Genomic DNA, 18,090 nt, shown 5'->3' on the forward strand with positions numbered 1-18,090 from the left:
TGTGTGAGTTATATAAATAAAACAATACAAGATTTTCAAATAGCAAATTATTTATTTTTATAGTATAAGCAAACTTTAAATTCTGCAGGGATGTCATCTTCATAAAACTGTGAACGCAGTTATGTGAACTATATTTTCCCCAGAATATTTTTACTTTTGAAACTACAGATGTTAAGCATCTTCTTTCCTTTCTTTGACAGGAAATTCTGGTGATTAAAGATCATGGCAACCATAGAGGAACTGGCCCATCAAATTTTTGAACAGCAAATGGGAGAGGTACATAAATTTTGAGTCCTGTTTAAGAGAAATTGAATAATAAAATGCACAGACTGACATGTAAAAGCGCAAATCACAAAAGAAAATTTTTGATATAGGAAAGGCTTCTGGACAGTTCCCTCAGAAGGCAGAAGAACCTACTATGTCCATTTTAAAGTTACACTGCAGAGCCTTTTTTGCCAAAATGCACCCCACAGAAATTAAGAACAATCTAGCAGGGTTTCCACTAAGTCACTAGCTTTTCAGCTTGCTGTCTGAGCCTATAGTGGTTTTCAGAGAGCCATCTGGTTGTGTAATTGCTTTACTCACTTCTAGTTTAAAAAGTCAGGACACAACTATGGAATTACTTCATTTGTAATTTTTGGCTTCACTAGTAAAGTTTTGCCATGTTCTTCACTTTCAGATATACGTGCTTGCTATGTGTCAAAAGAAGGATTGAGCTCCTGTTTCTGCAGATTTCTAGTTTTGGTTCTGTGTGACCTGTGTGTGGAATCTGTGTAGTGCAGCCAGAGAACTGCCAGAGATGCACAGACAGTTTGGGGGTGTGGATATGGGTATACAAAGCTATCTAGAAATTTTTAGCATAGCATAGACTATTTAAAATTAGCGCCACTTTAAATTAGATAGAGGCAGTAATTTATTTATCTTCAATAAATGTTATTTTTTAGCTTGAAATAACCACTCTTGGATTCTTGTCTAGACGTAGACTTACTTCTCGAGTAATTTGATTTCCTCTCAGCATTGATTTCAGAGGGAAAGGTTGGAGTGGGGGATGGAATGGTTAATTCTACTCTGAATAAATTCTCGCAGCTTTTATTTTTCTGTTATGAGTTGTTCTGAGTACTGCTAAGCTATCTCAAAGGGACATAAGTGGTTTATGGGATGTTTGCTTGTTATTACTTGTCCTCTTCATTAGGTGAGAACATGTGTTCAATGCAGTTTTGTTTTGGGGCTATAATTCTTTGTTGAGGTCTAAATAGGGCTGTATTTCCTGTTTAAATTGGTTTGGTTTTGATAGTGCAAGGCTAGTCAAAGCTAGCTGAAGTGTACATTCCCCTCAGGATGGTGTGATGAAGGTGTTTAGCCTCTGGGGTTTGTTTCTCAATTTCGTAATGTGATTCCAGGAGACACTGAGCTGACTTAGTATCTCAGTACCATGGGAGAGAGAGAGTCCTTTTTCTGTTTCTTTCCTTATTGATTTCCCCACCAACAGCAAGCTAATAACCCAGCCAAAACAAGTGGAAAGTTTTCTGCTGGGTTAGCATAGAGTAGGGTCTGAGAAGGCTCCAGTGACTACCAGAGCCAGCACAAAGAAGATGGCTGGTAGGCAGAGGAAGGCAGGGGAGAAAACAGGGAGTGTGAAGGTGCAGTGCTACAGAGAGCTGTAGCTGTCCTTGTTCATGGTGAAATCACAGCTCTACAGTCTTCATGGCTGTTCTCTTGTCAGCAGTGTAGATTAGGATTTGTGCTTTACTAAGGTTTTACTGTGTCTGAGACCGTCACACCGCATTTGGCAGCAGTGCAGCTTAACCATTCCCCAGTCCTCATTTAGCCACTTATTCTCACTGTGCTAGTCTTGCTCATGTAAGCTCAGGGTGTCATCATGCTGTGGACAAAACTATTAAAAAAAATTAATGGCGGCATAGGGGAGGAAGGTCATCTCCCTGTTGGTTGTGATCAGTGTCCTTATTTCATATGAGGTGTGGCCCACCAAGGCACATGGTTGGAAGGACTGAAAAGCATCCCTGGGGGCAGTGCAAGCTGGGACTCCTTAAGCCAAAATTGTTGTCAGAGGTCCATGTCATGAATGTGCTGTCTGAAAGGTGGAATCAGCAAGGAAAGCAGTCTCACAGGGGCCTCCTTGCAGTAACTTACATTCCTGCCTACCTACAGGCTGTAATTGCTTGGTGGCATTCCTAATCACTGAAAAATGATAGTTTAAGATCTAGGGAGTTTCAGCAGTATATTTGCTAGCATTTATAATATTCTTGTTGAAGTACTTTTAATTGAATTTACAAGAAAAATTTACATGAGTAGAACCTGAAAGGAAGAAGACCTGAAAGGAAAAAGTGTTCCAGTATTGAGGATAATGGAAATGCTTCTGTGTCTCATTGAAATAATGATCAGAAGTGGTTTGTACATAGATTTTGATTTTTTAAATAAAATTAGTTGTTGTTCATGAAGCATTTTAAATCACAAAATTACCACAACAATTTTACAATGTTAATTGTAAATTTACATTTAAAAAAAAATTTAAATAACAAGTTAATTTGTTAATTTAGGGCTTTTTACAGGGAAGCAAAACATTGAAGCAAGATATAACCCTGTCTGTATGGAGCATTGTGCAGTGATTGTCTTTGCTCAGATTCTGCCATCTACTAGTCATCTTTTGCTCAGTGTGAGATAATTCTTATTTCTATATCAAGACCACATTTCTTGAATCATGTAGCAAATCTACCTGCCAAGAGCATTCTTTCTTTAATCTCTGGCTTGGTGCACTAAGTCTGTGGTGGTTCATTTCCACAGTCCTGCCAGTTTGCTGTAACAGGGGAAAGCTACGTCGTTGTTGAAAAAGTCTGTCACACACATAAAAAGTACAATTTTAAACAAATTTTGCAGTTACTCTTGTCAGTATTAACTGAAATAAAAAACCTTTTATTCTGCATAGAAGTAAAACTGTCAAGCTGACATTTTGTGGGGTTAAAAAGTACATGTGGATCATGACATTTTAAGGGAGCAAATGCGGAGCAGTTCTATAATATGTTGCTTATTTTGTAAAGCAAAGGTAGATGCACATAAAACTTTAATTGCTTCTGAATCACCACGTGTACCTGTTGATTTGAGTGGCTGATGCAGAACTTCAGTGCTTGAAAGTACCTCTCTTGCACGGAAAATGCTGCTGGTTAATGAACAGTTTTTTGTCCTTTACTTAAGCAGAGAAGCAGATGAATTGTTTAAAAGTACTTGTACACAGAAAAATTGGGTCTTTTTAGAAAGCAGTGTCCAGAAATGACTCGGCAGTAGTTTGACAAGCATTTCTTTTGGTGGTGCTGGCAGTTTAAGTAATCTCCCCAGCAGATTAGCGTCACTCATTTGCTCTGATGCATCTGCTTCTGAGCATTGTGGAGACTGGATTGAAGAAGATCTGTGAAGATCTGTGCTAAGAATAGCCTTTGTTTGCTGAGCTGCTTTTCAGCCTGCATCGGTGTCCTGTTCCAGATCACGGAATGACTAACCAGCCAGTTTTACCTACCACACTGAGGGGAGAGGAGCAAGTAGATTATGAGACTGCTACCAAAAGTAGCACCTTTTTGGGTAAAATATCAAAATCAACACGGGCTATTTCTGCTAGAAGGGGAAGTCTTACCCTCCATCCCATCCCTCTGTCATACTGACCTTGAGCTGTGTGTTCTGGCCTGCTTTTGTTTGCTGATACTACCATTTAGATGATGGTATGGTTGCAAAATCAGGAAGCTGATCCAGGAGGAACAAAAAGCCTCACAAACTGTTATGAAACAGCACCTTTACTGCAATATACATATATATTCTCTATATTAATTGGGAGGGGCAGAGGGGCAATGAGGTGCAGAGAAGTATTGGTATAATGGTGTAGATACTGGGAATTATTGGTAATAGAGATTTGTAGGATGTTGCAGGCAGTTTTGTGAATAGCAAAAAGGTTTTGGAGTTACCTGGGAATTTAAGACCAAAATTTCAGTTTGAAGGTGTCTGTAAACTCTGTGAAGAGAAATTCTCTTTGTAGTGCAAAAAAATCTGGCCTTTCTGATCGAGCCTCTACAAATAGGAGCTTTCCTTAATTTTTATTGACAGATAATGTAATGAATAACACAATACCTTCCCCCCATGCCATTGGCTGTAGGCTGTGAAGAATTTTTAAAATACTGATAATTGTTAAAATACTTCAATGAATTGTGTTTGAGAGCATTCATGCAGAGATTTTAATGCAAGATACACTGTTTGCAAACTTTACGCAATTTATTCGTTTTCCCTTTGTTAATAGTTCTCCAGTATAGAATTCTTTAACGGAAAAACAGAATTGAAACTGCCAATTGCTGTGTTTCCATACAAAAAAACCCTTCTCTCACTTCAAGTGAGCCATTAAAGTACATTTATTGCAAACAGCACAGCTATGATGGTAGATATTGTATCTCATGAACGTCAACAGTAGTAAATATTCAGGTCGGTTGCCATACGCAGACATGTCAACAATTAATTGCTTCACTTAAAGTATTTGTAAATTTCACATTGGAAGGTACTCCTTCATTTCAGAGTCTAAATCAGAATTTTCTAATTAGAAAAATTAGGGTGTTGAATTAGATTACAAGCATTCACTTTTTTTATAGAATAAGAGTGTCAGACTTTCGTGACCTTGTTCAGAGAAATTGGAAGTTGATGAAACCTGAAAGTTTACTCCATTAAGGTAGTGGATTCATTAAAATAGTATATCTGTTGTCAGTCCATGACATTTGTTTCTCCTTTCTAGGTTACACATTCCCAGGAAGGTGGTACGCAAACACTAATGGATGGGACAGCACAACGAATACAGATTGTCCCTGCAGATTCGGGCCTCTCTTTATCACAGCGTATACAGGTATGCTTCATCTGATGCATTTTAAAAGCAGAGATGAATTATTTGCTTCTGCCAGTTTCCACATGCAGTTCTTTTTTGTTTTCATCATGTTACTTGCTTTAATGTAACTATTCAGCCCCGGATGGCAGAGACCCTTACTGTATAAATAGGAATAAAACATCATTCCAGTCTTTCCTCTCTTTTTCCTTTTTTTCTTTTTCCCTTGTAAGAATTTTAACATCACAAATATCCTAAATCACTGAACAGAAAAATACTTTTTGCAAGTTAAACTACTCCTTGAAAGTTGAATATTTTGTCTATTTGGTAGTTCAAATAAGTTGGAGGATTTCTACATTTTGGAGCAGAAGCGGGGAGGGAAATACTGCATTGTATCTTTGAAGTAATGAAAAAGTGCAGAGAAACTTAATGTCTGAGAAGAATTCTGATCTTTTGGTTGTCCCAACCCATGTTGTATCTCTTGGTATTATAATCCATAACCTGGCCAAGTAATAACCTCCAGTTAAAGTGAGGGTAGTGAAGTTTTTGGCAATGTAGGTACTTAAATCAACACAGAAATGTGTTTATGGAGACTAGGAACATTTGGGGAATGAAATTTTATGTTTTATGCCTTAGAAGTCAGTGCAAATCAGTTTAATTTTGCATTATAGTGAAAAATATCAACTGCAGAATAAATGTAAAAAATATTCTCAGATATACATTGTTCATACAAAAGCACACATTTAAATGAGCCAGCTGCTAGTATAATCTTGGCTGCTTTTTCTTTTACAAGCTTTGCTCTAAACATTGCCCTCTGTTTTTCTTCTGTTTTGGTACATTATGTGCAAGCTTTCAACCTTCCAAGGCTCTTCACAACCACCCCCCATACATTATGGGCTTTTTTAAAATTTATTACCTTCCTATCTGTGCTCTAGTTGTGGTATGTGTCTTACCAACCCTGTAGGTCTTCATTCTTTCAGCTGCCTCTGCTCCATTTCTCTGCTTTGTGTACAGCTGTACTTTTTATTAATTAATTTGTGCTCATCAATTAAACACCATTCTGTCTTCAAAACGGATGGTAAGCACTTTGGCTGTTGTCTGTTGATGTGTGTGGTACAACAGTCAGTCAAAACACTCATCCTTCCTGCAAGAGACATCTACAAACATCACTAGTATCAAACTTAGTAATAAAAACTTTGCTCAGAGAAGAATTTATGTGAAGAGCAATGGTAGTTTGTAGGAATAAATGTATCTCTATGAAATGTCCCACATAAATGCTACATTTAATAATTTTGAGTTTATATTTCCAATCAATATTTTTTCCTTTATTGTTATTAAATGCACCTAATTATCTGAAACAATGAAATAGAAAATCCTCAGTAGAAGGTTCTTTAAAACATGTTCCATTAGTCACTCTTAGAGAATGCTAGCATTTCTTCTGTGAGAAAAGTTGAATTTTCTGTTTGTTCAACAGTCATTCTGCACAAAATTGCTCCTGTTATAAACAAGTGTATTAGTTGTCTGTGTTTAGACATTTTCTTTTTTGTAAAATAGGAACACACAGTTACTGAGGTGTTTAATTTATTGAAATGATGTTAAAATGGAAATCAAAACTTGTTAACAAAAAAGGCTTAAAGGCAATAAAGGAAAATGATGTCTTCCATTATCATCAGGGTGCTTATTTGAAATACGTGAGGGTAGTGTATTTTTTATGCAATCCTGAATTGATATATTCCTGTTTTATAATATTATTATTTTAGTAATATTGAGTTTCAGGTTATTAAGAAAGATAGTGTGTTGTCACTGATTCATGGTGGATTCGTGGTCAGAAGATAAGTGTTTTCCTCTTCCCTCTGACAATGTTTTTCTCTTACCTTGACATTTAGGTATTGCAAGTTGTTGTGCTGTGCTGAACTGCTCCACTTTTCAGTGTCCCCATTGCATTGTAGGTGGAGGCTTTGCAGGTGTATGGCCATAAGAGGTCAGCTGCAGTCAAGAATGTACTTAATTGTTTAAACTGCTTTCTCTTATGGCTCTGTCAGTTGTCAGATGCTTGTCAGGTGCAGAAATCACTTGTGCAGGTTGAATGGCTTTGTAAGGATATTAATGTAGCACTATATCTACTTTATCATGTAGTGAAAACTGCCTGGGCATCCTCCTAGAATTGCAGGAGCCCATTTGAAGACTGGGACTCCATTTGTTAAATAGAAGGTGAAGTGAAAACTGGGTGATGTATCAGTGGTTCTTCTGCCTACTGTCCTGCCTTATTTATCTACAAGTACATATATTTTTTTAATTACACAGCAGGGCTACAGTAGCAGAAAAGATGACTTAGTATATATGTTCCAAAAATAGTTTCAGCTGTACTTCAAGTTTGTGTCTTTACTATTTGGGACATGCTGTTTTTTGGGTATACTTTTTATAAACCTAACTAGATGGAATATGTACCTTTTTTGGGGTACTCACAGTTATGCTTTTAAGATTTGATATGGAGACATTTTAGTTAAGAGTGTCTTTCAAAGAGCAGGTCTGGAAATTCAAAAAACAGCGCAGTGTTCTGTTTGGCTTTTGTACATCTATGCACCCTATTGAGCATAATATACATTGGATTTCTCCTAATCCAAATAAAATAGATGCTTGGAAAGAAGAGGAATGGAATATTAGCTACTTTGGAAATAGCCAAAAATTACAAAGAGAAATAAATTACAAAAAATTACAAAGAGAAATAAAGATTGTGAATGAAGGAAAATGGAACAAAGAAAATTAAATTAAGGAATGAAGGGAAGTGAAAAGGGCAAGGAAATTTGCCTTCTAAAGAATATAGAACCAGCCTAAAGGAATTTAAAGAAATAATGGTCTGCTGTAGCCATATGTGGTCCCAGACATGAGGATATATGAAAAAACTGAACAGAAAATTTATCGTGTCGATAATTATTGTCATGTTTTGGCATTGGCTTCTCACCCTACACCCCAAATCCCATGATAACTTTTGTTCTTTAGCGTTTAGAATGTTATCATTTATCTGCACTTTTCTCTTAGAGACACTTTTAATCATATTGTGTAGAGAAAAAGATTTGAGTTTTGATCCATTAAAATGTTAAGAGCACAAGGCCACCTGAAGGAAACACATTTGTTTTGTGTAATGAAACTCATGATTTATGAATATTTGAAAGTGGCAATATTGTGTTATAACTGTTGAAATTGGATACTCATCACTGCTTATCTTTTTAAAATGCAAACTATACACAGGTATTGGGCATTTAGAGAAAGTAATAAGCCTGTTGTGAAGGTTCAATAGCAAAGTTGATAAAGAATTCATGTGAAATTATGCCTCCTTCAGTTTCTTTGTGCCATAGTTCTCCATCTAGGAAATACAATTAATATTGGCACTCCAATTATGGGGAACAAGTTACGGTAAATATTAGACAAGTAAATAAATGTCATCTGTAATAAAAATAAAATTCATATCTGCAATATGAATGGTAGGGATGTGTAGATAAACATAAATGTTTTTCTACAATTTAAAAAACAAGTTAATAGGAGCTGTTTTATTGATCTGTAATTCAAAATAGTTTGCAGGAAACAGTCTTTGTAGGATAATTCTCCCTAGTCTCCAGAATAAACCAGGCAGTTTTCCATATAGACATTTTTAAGGAGATATGCAGTGACTAAAAGTGAGATTTATAATGGAATATATATAGAATCCTGATTATTTTCTCCGTGGATTATAATCTTCTGACAAAGTTGGCAGAAAGTAGAGGGCTATTTTATAAAAATTCTGCTGTATTTGTGCTTGAAAGCAGGGAAAAAATGGAAAAAAACACCCTGTAGATCTGTTCTTTTTCCTTAAAAAAAGAAAAGAAAAAAAGGCAGGGAAGGAGATTCTGTTTCACTAATTTATTTAGAAATGTACATGTAAAAAAAGGTCCCCACAAAATGAAGTCTAAAATGTATATACAGGTGCAAAAATATAATTGCTTTTCCTGCTGTTTACTGCTTACTTTTTTCGCTTGGACGTCTACGTTTGTGGTTTTAAGAAGTTTTTTGTTAAGTAACCAAACCTTGGAGGTGCTGCAAACACTTCATGTAGAGAGCAGTGAATTCAAGATTTAAGATTTCTTATAACCTGTTGGGTCTTGGGGCTCAGCTAGAGACATGCCTTGAGTTCTGGATGTTAGAATTGTCAGGAGTTTCAGTAGTGTTGTAAAAACACGTGTCAGTTGTAAAAATTGAATACGAACTCAGGTTTTACTTCAAACACCCTTGATTGAAATGTGTTTCAAATACAGTGAAAATCCAGGTTTTTGCCTGAGTTTAATTCGCTCTTGTGTGATGGAGGGGAAGATGATCCTGCTTCTCAAATGTGAAAGGCAAAGTCCCATTTTCTTCAAGTGCCCGGATTGGGTCCAAAAGGTTAAATCACCATAACAATTGAGATAAATGTATTATTAGATTGTCACAGATCAGCAGACGGGCCAGAAGATTCAGATTGTTACATCACTTGATCAGAGCTCAGCAGGCAAGCAGTTCATCTTAACAAATCATGATGGCTCTACCCCAAGCAAGGTGATCCTTGCCAGACAAGATTCCACTCCAGGAAAAGTTATCCTAGCAACTCCAGATGCTGCAGGTGTCAACCAACTGTTTTTTGCATCCCCTGATATATCTGCACAACACATCCAGGTAGATAATCCACTTTATTTCATATTTTTCATTCAAATGGGATAAGAAAAGATGTTTTATTTCCAAATAAGTCTGTCTGGGTTCTCCTTTTTGGTTTTTTTTAAAGTATAATTTTCCTTGCACTGCGACTCACTGTGGATACTTAAAAATTATGAAAAACCTTTTTTTAGTAAATTTCTTGCTTTTAAAATTTATATGTTGGCTCATGACATTAGGAAGAATACAGTTATTTTTATTGTCATTTCCAGATTCTGCCATGCCAACGGTCCTTTATTTCTGCTCATTAACTCTCCATCTGTTTTCATGTATTGTTGAAAAACATTTCTCCATTGTCCTTCTCTCTTAACATTTCCCTTTGCTGGTTTTCCTTTTTGCACACTGTTGCAACTGCTGTTCAGCTGTGTGAATTCTAGTCCACAGCAGTGCTCAGACTATTTAGTGGAGCAATACATGACTCTATGGGGGTGAGGATATAACACTAATATTTTGTGTTTACTAATGTGATATTGTTGCTAGGCAGGGTTGTAACTCCCTTAGCTGGTCCCCAGTGTACCTTACTCCCATGCACATTGTATGTGCCATTTCCTTAGTTGCCACCCTCCAACTTCCAGGCTTTCTGTCCCAGCCTGGCAGGGATGGCATGGCACTGTTGTGAAGAGTGTCAGAAACATGCAAGAAGAGCTGGGAGATGTGACCTGCTTCAGCATGAAGTAGGAGGATGCTGCATCCAGCTGCAGTACAGTTACTGCATGTGTTCCACCCAGACACATTTATGCTGCTGTTACAATACATCAGTGGTGGGCCAGACTACATTCAGATGGCTGCAGTCCATTTAGTCCCGTATCAAACACTTAAACATTGTGACCATAAACAGCTGCTTAAGGAAAAATGTTAAAAGATGGCCAAGTAAATAATGATCTTTTTGAGCATATCCTTTTACTTTCATTAGCTGATGGTTCAGAGGAACCTCCTGATTTGGAGACTGCAGTTGGACCATCATATTTGATAGCTGCTATTAAAGTTAAACAACCTTTTTTTGTTATTTATATAGATCATGTAAGCTTTATTCTATATAATATCCTATGGTGTGCCAAGAATACGTTAGATTATTTTACTGTCTGAGAGAATTGTTTAATTAGGTGTCTCTTGCACTGGAAGATACTATTAAGGATTTGTGTGGGGGTTTATAGATCACTACAAAATCCTCTTTCAAGCAATCTCTTTTCAGCTGCAGACTCTTTAACTGTTTAGTTTGTGCTCTTCTGTGAACCAGTCCACTGATTCACTACCTACACATTGTGTAAGCTTGAAAGATTCTCTGTATTATATAATATTACTATTTTTGAAATTCACAGTTCTTTGCAAATGGACACCCTAGGTCCTTGCTCCAAAGAATTTTATTACTGTGAATAGGGGACCAGTAGCAAAAGCCAATCCTATTGAGAGGCACTGAAGCATGCTTAGTGTTATCATGCATTTTGTATTTTAGGTAAGCCTCAACAAAAATATAAACTAGTGAGATACGAGTAGTCCATGTAAAAATTATTTTCAAAGACAACTTAAGAGATGAGAAGTATGCCACACTGGTTTATAAGGCAAAATTCAGGAAAAGAGGAAATCTGTAAAAAAGATTGAAAGCTGTAGTTCTGATGGTATCATTTGGGCAAAATATATCAGTTTGAGAAGCAACAGGGTATTCTGTCACTCTAGTTAAATTGTTCTGTTGTCCTCTGATATATATGGGTAGAGATTTCCTTTGTTCATTGAAAATTTCAGGAAATATAGAGTACCATTCATTTGCTGTTCGCCTGCATCCCTTTGGGATCTTTTGTATTTTCTCCCTCGAATGATCTTTCCATCTCCAATTTCACCTGTTTTCTTCTTCTTCTTCTGTAGCCTTCACTTGAAATGCCCATTTGTTTGTTCTGCCAAAAACCTCTCTGTTATTGCATCTTATCTTTACATTGACTCATTTGGCAAGACCCTTTCTCCCATCATCTATTTTAACATCAGTGGCTCTTTTTCATATTAATAATAAATTTTTATTCTTCATGTTCAAGGTCAGTTAATAAGTTCTCTGAGTCTGGGGGTTTTATCTCCTTATGGGCCGTTTCTGTAGTCCTTCCTTATGTGGAACTTCCCATTTCAGTGCAGCTTTAATTTATGGAAGGACTTAGAATTTATATTTTCTATAATATCATGAAAATACATAATGTTAATACTGGAAATTTGGAAGGATCAAGAGGTTACTATTCTCTTAACTCATCATCTTACTTTTCTTTAAAAGTTGGGTTTTTTTAAAGAAAACATACGAGATGAATCTCAGAGACTGTATTGGTAACAAGGCTAACTAGAAAGAAATATGCTTGTTAAACTTTTCTACATACATCGTCTGTACTATGTTCCAAACTCTAAAAAGCACAATTTCGAAATTTTCTCTCTGGAGGAGAGAATACTTTCTGTTTTGGTTACTTCCCTTTTTATCCGAGGACGTGTTCTGAACATGCAAAGCAAGAATGTGGAGTCTGGCTTCCCTTTAAGGCACAGTAGAAGTTAAAAACTCTTAAAGCTTCTGAACTATATTCTCTTTTGAATGAGAAGAACTTTTTTTTTTCTTTTCTATGTCAAGATGATGTTTATTTGTTATTTGTCATTTGTATGTTCCTTTTTTAAATGGAATTTTTGCTTTATTTATGTTGTGGTGGGATAGTTTTCAAAGATTAAGTGAAATGTTCTGGTGCCTGCCCTGTAGTACTGGGATTCTAAAATTATGTGCTTAACAAAGTTTTACAGGTATCAGAGATAAATGACTGAAACAAGACAAGAATATTTTAATAATGTCAAACTGTTACTGAAAGCCAAGCTATATACCAGTTGGAAGTTAAAGGTTGTGTCCAGAGTACATTTACTTTTGGCCCATATCTATGTGTATTATAAAAAAAGAAGTTAATAAACCTCTGTGTAGGTCTAGTAGCCTTTACAAGGAATTTTTTTAATTCCGTCTGTTTAGTGCTTTCATCTCTTTTGTACTATCGATGAGCCACTAGTATATAAATATAAAATTGAACAAATGGTAAGAGTATGCAGATGCTGAAAGTTTTTCAAAATGTCAGTCCATTTTGCAAAAGTAGTATTTAGAGAAATGTGATCTTGAATTCTTCTCAAAAGCTTACAAATAAAACGCTTGTTCCCTCCTGAAAGGGAGCACAGTGGCATGGCAGGTAGCGACTGTGTCTCTGAAGACCATTAGATGCAATCAAGAAAACATGATACTTTGTAGATTTAGTCCCCTATCTTAGACAAAAAACACAAGCATGAGATATATTTTACTATTTCTAGATGGTAAGAAAAATAAAAATTAAATTCTTTCACACTTTTTTTCAGATTTTAACGGACAACTCCCCCAATGAACAGGGCCTAAATAAAGTGTTTGATCTGTGTGTTGTGTGTGGAGACAAAGCATCAGGTATTTGGTTTTTTCTTCCTTTTTTTTAAGGTGGTGCAATTTATAAAAGCAGTTTAAAATTCTTCTGAAGCCGTGTAACAGTTTGCATGCCTATACATGTATAAATTTCTGTACATGCAGTGGAGAATTTCACTAAGTGGTACTCTAGTAACCATGGATAGAATTTATTGTTGTTTTACATAGAATGATAGAATATCCTGAGTTGGAAGGGACCCTCAAGGGTCACTGAAGTCCAACTCTTGGCCATGCACAGGACACTCCAAGAATCACACTTTGTGCTTGAGAGCCTTGTCCAGACACTTCTTGAGCTCTGTCAGGCTGGTGCTGTGACCACTTCCCTGTGGAGCCTGTGCCAGTACGCAGTCACCCTCTGGGTGAAGAACCTTTTTCCTAACATATAACCTAAAATCTCCCTGACCAGCTTCATGCCATTCCCTTGGGTCCTGGCACTGGAGGGAGTGTGCCAGGTCAGTGCCTGCTCATCTATTTCCCCTTGTGAGGATACCTGCAGACTACTATGAGGTCTCCCTTCAGCAGGGAGCAAACTTGCTAGAAAGTAAAATGTATTAAATCTCTTTTTCAAAAAATTGGCAAAGTTTTACATAAAAAATACAGTTGCTAGAGCTCTAAAACTTGTCAGACCTTACCCATCTCAAGGAAATTTCCATCGAATTTAAGGCAAAGATCTGATCGGTGTGTTCTAATTGTTAAAACTTCTCTGACTCCCCAGAGGAGGGCTGGAGTCTCCCTTGAGGGGCTGGAGATCCAAGGAGGTTTTCCTCCTGTGCTGGCCTTGGAATATTGGTCAGTGGTGATGACTCTGGGGAGAGTGCCATGTTCCTCTGAGCAGCTGCAGGTTTTGGAGAGCCTCCCATGTGACAAGCTCTGTCATGAAAGCTGCTTTGCAGACACTTGCAAGCTGGAATCCAAGAAGCTACATCAAAAGAGTAGGTGAAGAAGCAGCCCTGGTACTTTGCAGAATGAATATTCATAATCCAGTTGCCACTAAAATGTTTCAGACAATATACTTTGAATGCGTATGATGCTTTTGAAATTTCACATTTTAGTAGTGGTAAAAAGGTTGTGATAAATGAATCTAGAAAAGCTGTCAGAATTTTTAGAAACTTCAGGAAAGAACTTTAAAGTGTTTTCCCCTAAATTAGGTCATATTTGTGATTTATTTTGTAATGTGCCATAGGTATTTCAAGGATTCATAAATTAAAATAGTTGCAACTGCCAAGCATGCCTTCATCAATCCTTTTTTTAATGTTTATATTTTATGCAAAATCAAAATAAATTACTTCTAAAAATAATTGTAAAACTTACTTTTTGTAGTATATTTTAGAAATTTTTGTATTATACAGAAAACTTGCAGAACTGGTCTTCAAAAATAAAAATTGTACTTATTCTAGATTATTTTTTCATTGATGTTTTACTGCAAGAACTACGGACATACCGTTTCCCTGTTAGGAAAATGAAAGGTGAAAATAAAGCTTTGAAGTGATTGCCTCATGCTGTCAAATGCCATGTTGCACTTTCCGTTGTTGCATTAGATTTAATGCATACAATTTCAACAGCTGAAATTGTAATGAGAAATCATGGGAAAATTACTAGAGAAATCTATAAATTAAAATTTTTTTGCTATGTTCTTACTGACCTTTTTTCTTAGCCTTTTTTAACACTGCTGTCAATAGATAAGGAAATAATTTAATAAGCAACTTGCCTGTTTGTAAAATCCTGTTTAAGTGCTTTGAACTAGAAAAATGGTTCACCTGCTTTTTTATGTTGTTTTATAGCCCCAGAATATTTTAAGATCTGCAACCCATGAGGAAAAAAAGGTCCTCACTTGAGAACTTCATTCACTTAATGAAGTTATGTGGGTTCAACACAGACCCACAATCCGTGGAAAAACAATCCATGGGTAAAATAGCTAATATTTTGTCTTTAATAAATGTCAAGTCTAAAAAATGAATATGATACTGTAAAATTAATGTCACATTTTCTGTTGCTTTGTAATTAGGGCGTCATTATGGAGCAGTGACCTGTGAGGGATGCAAAGGATTCTTTAAAAGGAGCATACGGAAGAATTTGGTTTATTCCTGCCGAGGAACGAAGGACTGCGTCATTAACAAGCACCACCGGAATCGCTGCCAGTATTGTAGGCTGCAGAGATGCATCGCCTTTGGGATGAAACAGGATTGTAAGTCTGAACAAGAGCAAACTGCTTCACCTGGCAGCTGCTTCATGTTACAAAAGCTATGCTTTGTGTAGATACAAATTGTTATCATGGTTACATATTTTTAAATCGTTGTATCTGTTTCCTTTAAAGAAAGTTTGGTGTATCAGAAATGTTAAATGCTTTCAGGTGTTTGCTTTAAAAGCTTAATAAGCTCCATGCCATGTGATAAAAGTGAATGAATTGTTGTTCCTACATGGCAAATATCAAACATGTCTGCATTTTTTTTGTGCAGTTCAAGTTACTGAACTTTTTGAACTCCACCTTCCTTTCAGTTTTTCCATAACTGAGATTGCTGTTCAATTTTGGCAAAGCTCTGCAGAGACAGTTACTCATAAGGCAGAGATCCATAGTGACCTAAAGTTCAGTTCTTACCGATTCCTGCAGATTCCAAGTTCATTTCTAGCTTTCCATACATTAGATGTAGTGGTAGTGCGATATCACAGCAGTATCAGAATACTAAATACACAGAAAATCACACAAAACATAGATTCTTCAGACCTAATACTGTGACACTGTTGTAGTACATACAGTATTGGTCTTGTTCTCTGCTCTCTGTCATCCTGCACTTTTTTTACTGACCCTCTTGAACTTCTGTGGACATTTCCTCCTTACAGCCCTGCCTCTGTCAGCAGAAATCAGTAACACAGAGGAAATTAATTCAGAAAGGGAGGAAAAGCTGGGGCAGTGAAAGTGGATCTTTACCCTCTAGTTCAGCTGGCAGTAAGTAAGAACAGGCCCCTCCACAGGAGACTTTTTTAAGCAGAGCAAAATCACTGCGTTAGGGATCAGAAGGCAGGAAAATAGTCTCTGGGTCATGGGTGAATAGTGAGTGGGAGAGAGGATTGGTGATAAGAAGTCTCATTCCTCAGTGGGGTGGAGAAAGGAAAGAAAACTTAGCATGGTCTTGGACTGTTGCTCCCTCAGTGAGGATTATTTGTCCCTTGAAGAAGCCTTGGCCTTTTCTCAGCAAAGTGAGACCCTGCTACTGAGCACAGCATTTACAAAGGAAGATGAAATACTTGCCTCCATCTCCCACCCTTTAAAGCACAATTTGTGGGTTGCAGGCTGACTTCAACAGCATTGTCAATACTTAAAATTACAGCATATGGGGTTAAAGATACTTATCAGTGTAAAAATTTGAATAGCATCACAGTCTACTGCTATCTTGAAAAGTTTTTAGTTTTTTTATCTGAAGTTATACATTTTTCACATTTCCACATTTTCCCCATAGAGGGTAATATTGTAAGTTTCATTTTAATGTTCAAAGCAAGATGATACATCTGTAGGCTAAAGCCCCAGTTCATTCCACCTTGTTTCACTGAGTCAAATTAAAAAATCCACTTGTTTGAAGTCAGTGACTGTGAGCCAGAGTCTTGCCCAGATTTATCTTAAATGATCTGAACTCAACTTTGTGAATGTACCTTTCCCTCTGTTTTGTCTGAGGTCCTAACTTGAGAAGATTTCATTAAGTGAATGAAGTTATATGGTTACAACAGAGACACACAATCCATGGAAAAACATACCATGAGTCCTTTACAAAGGAAGTGAGAATGTGAGATAGTGAAACTGAGGGAATGAGAAGCTTTAAGCTGCCACTTTGATTCAAATGAAAAATGAGGAGATGTCTCCCTTAATTTTGACTTTAAAATGCTGCATATGTTCCATCTCAGACTTTGACTATTACATCATTTCACTTAGAACTCACCAAGTTGGTGTGCTGGTTTTATCCAACTTGTTAGCGTGTTGGTTGTGGGATATATTTAATATATATATATTAGCTATTTTCGGGATTATTATTAAAAACAAATATTAAATAAAGAAAAAAAGTATTATTTCTTATTCTGTAATTTGAGGTGATTTAATAGTTGGGTGTTACTTCTGTAGCTGTACAGTGTGAGAGGAAACCTATTGAAGTGTCAAGAGAAAAATCTTCAAACTGTGCAGCTTCTACAGAAAAGATCTACATTCGGAAAGATCTTCGTAGTCCATTAGCTGCAACCCCAACTTTTGTAACAGACAATGAAACAGCAAGGTATGTAAATTGTATTCAGAAGTGGCTATCTCTGCCTTCTGAAAAAAAAATTGAATTTAAAAATTAATCAAAATTAAAACTTGTGCTGTTTTCTGTCAGATCAACGGGTTTGCTGGAGTCAGGAATGTTTGTTAACATTCATCCGTCTGCAATAAAAAGTGAACCTACTGTGCTGATGACTCCAGATAAGGTATGTGATGATATGACTGATATAATAAGTAGAGCTAATTGCTGTAATTGTATATGTAAGGAGAGAAGGGTGTTCTATTTGGTTAAATTAATTTTTAAAACACTCCTTTACAACATTCACCACTGTTACAAATGCCTTCTCTTTACAAGAATCCTCTTAGCCTCACACAGTAAAAATACTGAAAACACAACAAAGTAAATACTCTTCCTTCACATTTTTAGGAGTCTTAAGGGCAGTTTTATTTTAATTTTTGTTTTGGGATAATCCTGATGCTTGGCTCGCTCTTTTGTACAAATAAAGTGAAGTGTTCACAACTTCTTATGGCACTATTACACACTGTCACAGTGCCATGTGTAAATACAGTTGGATACTTTTTTCTCCTGAATCACTATTTTTTTGGTAAAGCTGATAAGACTTATCTCATCAACAATTTTATTTATGAGCTGTATTTCCTTTGTTTTAATTTTGTTGCACTTACTGATCCACTAAAGTCTTGTGGTAGCTTCTTCACATATGCAGAGTATTTGTGTTTTTGTAGCTGATATTAAATTAGAATGGGAGAATGGATTGTAAGAGAATGAAGATAGTGCTGCAGGCAGTCTTGCCCCTGGTAAGT

General features: G+C 36.4%; 1 protein-coding gene across 8 annotated transcripts in view; it reads left to right on the forward strand.

Annotated features, from left to right (window-relative positions):
* The window catches only part of NR2C1 (nuclear receptor subfamily 2 group C member 1), a 47,393-nt gene that overhangs the window by 13,487 nt on the left and 15,816 nt on the right, over positions 1-18,090 (forward strand). For 5 of the 8 annotated variants that reach the window (XM_030959702.1, XM_030959699.1, XM_030959701.1 and 2 more), the window contains 7 exons: positions 201-276; positions 4,781-4,888; positions 9,317-9,547; positions 12,932-13,013; positions 15,034-15,213; positions 17,137-17,284; positions 17,384-17,474. In XM_030959702.1, coding sequence (XP_030815562.1) covers positions 223-276; positions 4,781-4,888; positions 9,317-9,547; positions 12,932-13,013; positions 15,034-15,213; positions 17,137-17,284; positions 17,384-17,474 — 894 coding nt within the window. In that variant the 5' untranslated portion in view covers positions 201-222. The remainder of the gene's footprint in view (positions 1-200; positions 277-4,780; positions 4,889-9,316; positions 9,548-12,931; positions 13,014-15,033; positions 15,214-17,136; positions 17,285-17,383; positions 17,475-18,090) is intronic. The other 3 variants (XM_030959704.1, XM_030959705.1, XM_030959706.1) reach the window with 2 other exon arrangements.

Source organism: Camarhynchus parvulus, chromosome 1A (genome assembly GCF_901933205.1).
Source record: "Camarhynchus parvulus chromosome 1A, STF_HiC, whole genome shotgun sequence".
Classification (NCBI taxonomy): Eukaryota; Metazoa; Chordata; class Aves; order Passeriformes; family Thraupidae; genus Camarhynchus; species Camarhynchus parvulus.